Source organism: Stigmatopora nigra, chromosome 19 (genome assembly GCF_051989575.1).
Source record: "Stigmatopora nigra isolate UIUO_SnigA chromosome 19, RoL_Snig_1.1, whole genome shotgun sequence".
Taxonomy (NCBI): domain Eukaryota; kingdom Metazoa; phylum Chordata; class Actinopteri; order Syngnathiformes; family Syngnathidae; genus Stigmatopora; species Stigmatopora nigra.
In genome coordinates, this window is record NC_135526.1 from 8,612,370 (window position 1) to 8,622,354 (window position 9,985).

General features: G+C 36.8%; 2 protein-coding genes across 2 annotated transcripts; one reads left to right on the forward strand and one right to left on the reverse strand.

Annotated features, from left to right (window-relative positions):
- Positions 1–306: 306 nt before the first annotated feature.
- rnf167 (ring finger protein 167) lies at positions 307–3,596 on the reverse strand. Its single transcript, XM_077741243.1, has 9 exons — positions 3,443–3,596; positions 3,275–3,352; positions 2,893–3,030; positions 2,732–2,819; positions 2,545–2,635; positions 2,334–2,439; positions 2,071–2,164; positions 1,899–1,979; positions 307–986 (listed from the first exon to the last, which is right to left on the reverse strand). The coding sequence occupies exons 1-9, from the start codon at positions 3,545–3,547 to the stop codon at positions 565–567; spliced, it is 1,203 nt and encodes a 400-aa protein (XP_077597369.1). The 5' UTR covers positions 3,548–3,596; the 3' UTR covers positions 307–564.
- A 2,868-nt stretch (positions 3,597–6,464) lies between these two features.
- On the forward strand, positions 6,465–9,850 carry LOC144212390 (olfactory receptor 52D1-like). The gene is made up of 3 exons (XM_077740220.1): positions 6,465–6,813; positions 8,552–8,737; positions 8,839–9,850. The coding sequence occupies exon 3, from the start codon at positions 8,840–8,842 to the stop codon at positions 9,770–9,772; it is 933 nt and encodes a 310-aa protein (XP_077596346.1). The 5' UTR covers positions 6,465–6,813; positions 8,552–8,737; position 8,839; the 3' UTR covers positions 9,773–9,850.
- Positions 9,851–9,985: the final 135 nt, after the last annotated feature.

The following is a 9,985-nucleotide window of genomic DNA, read 5'->3' on the forward strand; positions in this document are numbered from 1 at the left end:
AGTAATTCTGAACATAGGCACGTTGCACAGAAAAGGCTCATTATTAGAATCAATGCTTCATTTTGTAATAAAAAGTAAGAAAAAACACCAGCATATTTACATTTTTTAACCTCATAACCTATACATGGACTTCAAAATCCACATATTTCAATATAAGTTTGAATTTCTTTAAAGCTAAATCAATTTTCACCACACATGGTTTTGATTAATTACAACCTAAATATAGAACTGGTTGCTATCCAGTGTACTTTTAAGTGTCATTAAGAAAATCTAAAATATGCATGACCGGACGGAATAATTGGGGGGGAATACAAGTGTGTCTTTACCTCTCCAAGTGGGGAAGGCTCAACATTATGAATAGTATAGCTTGGCATTCAACCGTTAACTATTGCCAGTTATGTATTTGCCAGCTTCAGATATGCTTCAATGTGTAATCATTATTTTGTTTTGTGTTAAGATAGATTCTGTGTGCAATAACAAAAGACAAAATATTTTTTTTCGTGAAAGAAAGAGTTGTGTCATGGGGGCCCTTTTCATATTACCTCATGTCGATGTTCCAGCGCTTTAGATTTGCACTGTATCCCTACCAATGAGCTGAGCAGTGTCATCTTCGACGTGGTGGCGCTCTTCTTCCGTTTCATTGCTTTCTGAGTCCGTGTCCTCCTGGGGTGAATAGTAGCCTTCGTAACTCAGGGCGGGAGAGTCGGCGTGCGTCGGCGACGGGATGCACTGAGCGGTGGTCACTGCGGTGGCCGAGTACGCCCCGAAACTCCCGGAAAGGGAGCCTTGGTTGGATGCGCGGAGCAGAGGGGTGCGCTCCGATTCGGCCTCACCCTCCGTTCCTTCTTCTTCAGCCCTGCCTCCACTTTCATCTTCCGAGTCGGACTCGGAGTGTTCCGGGTTGCACCGGGTGACTCTCTGTTTGCACACGGGGCACGTCTTCTTAGTCTTGGTCAGCCACGGGTCCACACACTTAGTGTGGTAGGCTAAAGAGATAGAAGTGATTGCGTCAATTTACTATTACTTTTCCCAAAGGCAATATTTGCAGTTCTCAATTTTTCTTTATTCATTATAATCACGTTCTGTCAAAAAAAAATAGAGATGTCAATGACCGTATAAAAATCAATCAATGAGAATAAAAGCTTCAAACTAACAGAGGGTTTTGTTGCAAAATGCTGTTTTGTATTCACATTGAAACCTACGTCTCCCAAATTTGAAGTCTATGTAACCTTAACTATTGGTTCATTTAATATAGCGTATTTTCACGACTATAAGGCGCACCACATTTTAAGGCGCACCCTCAATGAATGACATTTTTTCCATATATAAGGCGCACTGTCTATTTTGGAGATAATTTAAGACTTTTAAGTGCGCCTTATAGTCGTGAAAATACGGCAATTGCTATTGACTTCCAGGTATGAAGCACTCACTACACAGTCACCTCTAGAGCCAGCCATTGTTGATGTTTTGGATTTTTTGGATAAAATCTTGCAGTGGGGGAGGAGCTATATGATGGAAGATTTTGTAAACTAAGATGGCATCTGCATATTTAACAGTATTGTTTCAGTTCAGGCGTTTGTGTTTTTTTTAATATCCGACGGTGGTTATTCGTTTTTGGTTTTGTTTTTTCCATAAATAAGGCGCACTGGATTATAAGACGCACGGTCTATTTTGGAGAACATTTAAGACTTTTAAGTGCGCCTTATAGTCGTGAAAATACGGTAAACATAATAAATTACTCGTATAATTTAGATTTTAATCCTGTAATGTTGCAACCTGCCGTATTTACACGCATATAAGCCGCATTTGTCAAAAATAAGATGACTGAATCGAGGGAACGGCTTATATGCTCATAAAAAAACGACATGTTCACATTGTGAAATACAAAACACATTTACCATGAGAACAGGGTAAAATCCGCAGTTTGTCTGCTTCTTCATACTCGTCTAAGCATATGGCACAGACATCATAATCATCCCCTGGAATAAGACAGGTAAATCAAAGTTACCTTTATTTATAGGAAAAAAAACTATAAAAACATCAAGAAAACAGTGCTGTCTTATTTCTCACCTTTAGTAAATCTGTGAGTAGGAATCTGCTTCAGTTGTTCCTTGGTCAAGCGGTTCTTCCGTAGCCTTTTTCGGTGTTGTGCACAGCGTACAACCTGAAAAACAGCATTTTTACTATTCATGATATGCTTGTGTTTTCAGGACAAAATGTCTTAGGTTATTGTCTAGTCAAAAGAAAAATATCTTTCATCCAAAATAAATTGCAGGTCAAACAAAGGTATTCTTCAACATGAGTGAATGTTGTTTCCTCCTTGTAATACTTACCAAGATGATAAACATCACAAGTATGATCATGCCGACCACTCCGGTAAAAGGAATAAGGTAGTACGTGAGGGGAAGAACAAACTCAGGCTTGAGAATCACATAGGCTCTGCACATTATAGCAATAAGCAAAAGACAGCATTAAGACCCTATTTCAAAATGTGCACGTACCAATTATGGCCACACAACAAAATATGTGTTTTGTAATATTTACCCTTGCTCTGGAATTACCAGCTTCTTGAGAGCTTCAGAAGCATAGTAGCTGGTAAACACTGAGGGGATATCAATCTCTTCTGCAATAGTATCTGGAAATATAGGAAAAAAAGAAGAAAAGATATGAATCTGAAACTTTCCATGAGCTTCTTTAGCCCAATACGCCTACGGATTTGTTAACTACTCACCATTGCTGTAATTCATATTCAGTAAAGCATTCGAATACATGTTGTGCACGATGGCAGCACTGTAGCCTGCTTGCTGTGCATGCAGGACCTTGGAATAAATAAAATCCCTTATGTTAATGGGACTTGGTGATGGAAAGATTTTGCCCATATCAATTACTGACCTTTCGATCAAAATTGCAATCATAGCGTCTGATGAGAGCGATGAATTTGGTGGTGTTGGCATCAAAAACTGGTGGTAGCGCAGGAGGAGGGTCAATTGTTTCACAACCATTAAGAGGACGGGACACCACTACGATTCCCTTCAGGATTAAGATATATTATATCAGTAAAATGTTGTTTCCCAGCATGCATTAAGTCAACTGATGAATGTTACATAGGTAAAAAAAAACTACAGAATAAATGCTGCAAAGACAGGATAATTATAAATTATTCTGTTTGACTGAAGCATATCAGATGATTTTTAATATGGCAGTTTTTGTAAAACGTTGTATCAAATTGTCACTGCTGTTTTAAACAAATATATGATTTGCCCATATTCCTCACCATCATTCCTTCCTTAGGAAGTGGTGAACCAAACAAGGCCGGTAGATCTTCAAACATCATGGTCATATTTCTGTAATTCTGTGAAACCACATAAAAAAAATCAGAGTATATTCACTAGATTGCATTTTACTAAGGCTGTGTACAAAATGCTAACGGAACATTACTTACAGCATAGATATATGCATGTGTGGGCGAGAGAGTTGTGCAGCAGAAAGTGATGGTAAGGAGAGTCAAATGCAATCCCATCTGCCACCCACTTTGCTGAAGCATCATTGGTTGGATAAGATTGTGCTACAAAGTGGGAGAAATACATAGTTTGGTTGATGGGTTATGTTGGAATAGTGAGGCATCTCATATAAAAACATGCATTCACTGTATACAAGCACTTAACATGATTGGATGCCTGTATAAAAAAATATCACCGTAGTTTATCCTCCTAAGACCCAGACTCTTGCAAGGCATGCATTTTTATTTTGTTTTTAATATTTAGGCTAATTGGGACCTAATGAGTGTAAAAACAAATTATGTTTTTAACATTATGTGTAGTTCCTGAAATAAAATGTTGTCCACACCATAAGTAGAAGACAGGCCCTTGTAGTCCAAAATTTAACATTGTAGTCTTTGACAACCAAAAATGTGATGTCCCACATATGTGGACACCAGGTCGTAGGAGGTTAAATATAGAAACTCATTTAAAAACATTTGAATATTATACATATTCTCAATGTTAGTTCTGTGGCCGGACAGGCAGCTGAGTGGTTGCACGTCGGCCCAAAGTGGGAGTTATGGGTTCAAATCCAGGGTCGGTCCACCTGTGTGGAGTTTGCTTGTTCTCCCCCAGCCTGTGTGGGTCTTTTCCAGGTACTCCGGTTTCCTCCCACATTCTAAATACATGCATGGTAGGCGAATTGGACACTCTAAATTCCCCCTAGGTATGAGTGTGAGCGGGATAGGCTAAAGCACCCCCGCGACACTAGTGAGGATGAAACGGTTCAGAAATTAGCAATGCGTTGAGATGTTAGTTCTATGTCGGAAGTAAAAAAAATGTACAGTAATCGCACTCATAAACGAGTAGCGGTTAGCATTGAGATAAGTTATTATATACTTACCTAAAAAAACTGCAACCGTTACCCAAATCTTCTTTGTTTTCTTACATGTCACTGTATGGAATTGGCTTTACTTTAACAGTCGAGCAGCCGACGTCGTGTCCGTAGTAACCTAGCCAAGAAGGATTAGCGCTAGGCGATGAGCGACTAGCGTTGGCCAAATGTTAGATAAGCGCTAAAACCTTAATACGACAGAATCATCTAACATACAACACATACACACGTAATAAAATAGGTTACAAGGGAAATCGTAGACCGATATATCAGTCCACCCAAAATCGACAAGACTGTTCAGTTACTTCCAGTTGCTTGCTAGTTTGTTTGTTATTGCTCGCTTGCTTCTGCCTCGACTCTTCTTTGTGTTACGATGACAACAATGTTTGCCACGCACCACAGCGCCCCTAACGGATATACGTGAAATCAGCAGAAGGAGCGTTTTCAACTTGGACAAGCCTCCTAAACTGTTTTGGAGGCTTGTCCAAGTTTAAAACGCTGATATTTTATTACATTATACATATTTTTTTAGATTGACGTGAAAATTAAAGCATTTAAGTGTATACAGGTTATTTAAATCCACTTTGACCAACCTAGAGCTTTACATATATACATTTGTATGCATTTTGTCATTTATGCATGTTTTGCAACAATTTATATATTCTTCCAAATTGAGAATGTGTATTATTAACAATGTAGTGTTCCTTATATTTACCTCCACAATAACTGTTTTAACCACAAGCTATAAAAAATGCAAATAAATATAAGAGCAGCATCTGGCTTTACAAAGATAATATTTAGCAATTTTTATTGATATTGGATTGCTATATATTCATAAATGGCTATATTGGCTAAATTGGAAGGAGCATTTCAAATAATGTAACAAACAGGTAAAATCATTCTATTAAATATAAATTAGTTTGTTTTGATTAATCAATCAAGGTAAGCATGAAAGTCATTTCAAAAATAAGACTTAATTAAGTGAGTGAATTGGATTTTATTTTGTTTTTGGGGCTGAGTGTACATTAACAAAATAACTATGTGCCCCCGCCCCTTCCATCCCAAAAAAAACAATTTATACAAGTGTGATATGGAGTGTAATATTTTACTCAATGCCAAGAAATCAAACCATGTTAATATTCAAACTAAAAAAAAAAAGATAATGATCCACAAAATGTCACATCTTTGAGGATGGCTGTCGTTCTCTTTGTGGATTGTGCGGAACCCATTGGGACCCAACAGAGCTCAAAGAAAATGTGACACACAGCATCTAGAAATTAAAAAGAAAAATAACACTTTATCTTTCAAAGATAAGTAAAAAAAAATGATTGGAAAGAGTATCACTCACAAAAAGCCTTTTCCACACCCCAGCGGTCCAAAGAAGAGTTCTGTTGGTAGACAAACCTTTCTGCAAACTCCTTTAAGGCTAGGACATGACCATGGAAAGGAGGCAGCCTCAATACTGACAACTGAAATCACACAGATTTTCAGTATTTGAGACAAAATCAAGGGTTACGAGCAGTAAAAACAAGCAAATAAGAACATGCCATCACTTACCATTAATCAGTAAAACAAGAACCAAGAAGGTCCAAATCACGGCGCGAGTGCTAGACATGATTGTTTTCTGATTCTCTTGCTCCTAAAATGAGAATCGGTAAGACATTGCAAGATTTTTGGTCTAAGGGGTGGGACAAGAGTAATATGAAGCAACAAACTGACCATTAGAGGGAATAATAGGTACCACTTGATAGCATGCTTTTCCTGATCTAATTTAATGAGACACGATAACTGCTGCGAGCTTGTGACCAAAAGATGTCATAAGACAGACATTAAGCAAGGTGGCGTCAAATTGAAATTTGATCATCATTATAATATATCTTTAAAAAGTCAGAAGCATTTTATGGTTACTGTGGTAAATTATTTGTTAAAAATTGGGAACTAATGTTAAATGCAATACTACTTAGAAGCAGAATAGTGAGTGATTGAACTACGTCATTTTTTTTTATAATGAAGAAAAATGTTTTTTTTTCTAACCATCTGAATTGACAAGAGCAACGGTGTGTCCATCTCACAGATATCATATCAGCTCCTTATCTTCGCTCCCCATGGAATTTGTCTGTCAACAGACAAACAGATGGACAAACAAACTCCTCCATTGTTTATCCTTGGTGGATGTCTGCAATCTGCAATGTGGCGTTCAATTTTTTTGTATTGATTCCACACATTCTTATCATGAAACATCAGAATAAAATAAAGTCTTTCTTTTGATAACTGGCCTTTGGAAACATTTTACTCAATGTTACATCAGCCTTTTCCAAAGGGAACCCAACTTTGTTTTTATCAGTCAGGTTTATTCTCAAGACATTGTCCAACACACCTGAGGCTAATTTTCTTTAACAAGACTGAAAACAAGGTGGACTAATGGCCTCTAATCAGCATGTATGTAGAAAACATGTACGTACATACATGTAACCTTGGTTCTGATGTTACCCTATTCTCTTTTTATCTTCATTTTTATTGAATTCAAGATGCATGCCAATTAACGCGGACAAATTTGATATATCATATTGTATTTCAGTGATTTACATTCAAATCTTAAAGGGATAGACAACCCCATTTATCAAGTGTAGAACTCTTGTTAATAAATATGATTTTTTTTGATGAATAGTTGCGGAGAGATTTTAATAAAAGACAGAATTCATTGTTATGTCATTAATAACAATTTATCCAGCGATGGTCTGTGAATTTCCTAGTGACGCCGTCACCGAATCAATCAACAAGTAATGGCTGAAATGTGATTGGTTAAATGCTTCAATATGAAAACACACAGTATTCATGGACAAAATATAATTAACATTAGTCTGTGATTCAGATATTTCTTAGGCCAGCAGGGAAGCCCTTGAAGGCCCTGACGGCACACCACTGCAATTATCACAAGCACCTGTGCTGTCAATGTGCATGAGTATAAATGACATCACAACATGGCTGCGACTTGTAGATGGCGTCATTTTGTGTGGTTAAACAATATTTTCTCCATTAACAGTGATTTACAGTATGCATATACTTTAAGTACAGTGTTCCCTCGCTTATCGCGGTTAATGGTTAATTTGAAGTCAGGGATAGAAGCCTGAATGTATGAGAAAATAACAAATTATGGTTTTCATGAGTATTTAACTCTATTAGTTACAGCATTTCTAAAATAAGACCGACCAAGAAGCGCCAGCTGTTCAATGAAATTATGACTGATAAAATGTAAGATTAAAAATGAGCATTCTGTCAAAGAAAAGATTTTATGTGCAATTTTTTTTATATCTTAACATGCAGAACATTTGCGCTATTTTCCACAAATGTGAACAAATGGGAATGGATCTTAGAGTAAGAAATAAACTAGAACACATGTTTAATGATTTAGTGACAACTAAGTTAGAATGACTAGAATGACAAGTTCATGTTTTTGTTAACTACCAAAAGACATACTCTGCAAATGTATACACATAAAGCCTTAAAGTGTAAAAGGCTCCCATTTATTCAATTCCATCTTGCTCCAGTTTAACGTGTGGGTGGGAGAAAACTGTGCTCATCTCCATTCTAAAATATGCATAAATCTTTGGCACCTTCCATTGCACTTGTCTTTACACAGAGATATGCATTGTTAGTATTTTAGCCCCCATTTTATCACGCTTAGGTAGAATTTTATAGTCAAGTTATTATATAACTCTAGCATTGAAAGACATTATATTTTGTTTGGCGCTGTTTAAAAGTGATGGACCTTTACCAACTTCACAGTACTAAGAAACAATTATACAAACCCAACTATACTACATATAAAAAGCTTTAATTGCTTCCCTAGTTGTAGCCTTAATGTATCAATTTTCCTATTTCTTCACCATTATTAAACCCATTTAAATCAAATCAAAAGCCTTTATTGTCATTATACACAGCTGCGTATAACGAAATTGGTGATACTACTCCACAAAGTGAATTTTCCCAGTAAAAGAACATAAATAAGTAATATTAAAAGTCACATCTGGGTAATATAAATTCAAAAATATTGCACAATCTAAGATATTACACATTGTTACATTACACACTGTTGACATTGACTATGTACAATTAAACAGTCTGCTAAAAAAATAATTTATTGCCTTCAAACTTCTTGTTTTTGACCATTTTAAAGATACAGCAGCTGGAGTGGAGAAAACCAAGCACTCTCCTGTCAAGGGACCTTTAAGGATAAACAACCTTTGTCACCATAGTAACAAGAATTGAACCTTGTGCCCGACAGCAAGCCACAACTACCTTGAATAAGCTTAAAAAGACGCACACGCACAGGACAAGCATGGAGTGGGAGACTCTGTCACAGGTACTCTGAAAAATATCAATATGTGAAATCTGCTGCTTATACTTAACTCTATATCACTTGTTTTTATCGTATTCTCACCAAGTTTTTTTGATCCTTTCCAGAATGGACAACGGCACAACTCTGACGTTCACCCTGACGGCCTACGCCATCCTGGAGAAACACAAATATGGGTTCTTTCTTCTCTTCTTATTCCTTTATATTGCAACTGTCTTCCTCAATGTGTTATTGATTACTGTCGTTCACCAAAACAAAGTGCTCCACCAGCCTATGAATATCTTTGCCTGCATGTTAAGTTTTAACGAGCTTTACGGCAGCAGCGCGTTATCACCTTTAACGATGAGCATACTCATGTCAAAAACATACGAGATAAGTGTCAACTCATGCATTGCTCAAGTTTACTGCCTCCATACGTACGCGGCCTCGGAATATTGCATCCTGGCTCTCATGGGTTATGACCGCTACCTTGCCATCTGTTACCCACTACATTATCAAACCATTATGATCCCTTCAAAGGTCAACAAACTGATTTTGTTGGTAGGTCTTTATCCATTTATTGTATTCGGGTGCTATTTTTCCATGACTGTGCAGCTTAGTTTTTGCGGGAAAATAATAGCAAAGCTCTATTGTGTTAATATGGAACTGGTTAAAAATACATGTACTTCGGCGGATCATGTTAACATTGCGGGACTCCTGCTTATCGGATTGTTGATTGCCCCGCAGGTGATTATGGTTTTTTTCTCCTATGTGCAAATATTTCGAGTGTGTAAAAAATTGTCAAAGAAAAACCAAGTAATTGCTTTTAAAAAATGTGCGCCGCATTTAGCTTCTTTTTTAAATTTCAGCATAGGATCCTTATTTGATATTGCTCAACATAGATTCAAGATGAGTCATATTGCAATGGAGGTACGGATTCTCTTGTCCATCTGTTTCGCTGTCGCCCCGCCTTTTGCTAATCCGATCTTATATGGACTCGGAACATATCTGATTCGAGTTCATATTAAAAAGCTGTGTCATAAATATACAAAAAGAGGGTAATTGCAACTAAAAATCACCTCAAACACCAAATAATGTTAAATGGGAATGAAGATAATAGAAAAAAAACATCTCTTGTGTGAGTGAATTTCAGCTCATTCAATCATGCATCAGCTTTTTTTTCTTTTATATTGTAAATATATCAAATTTACCAGCATGTGACAAGTTATTTCTAGCATTTTTTGAGGCACTTTTGTGATGTTTAATAAGAGTCAG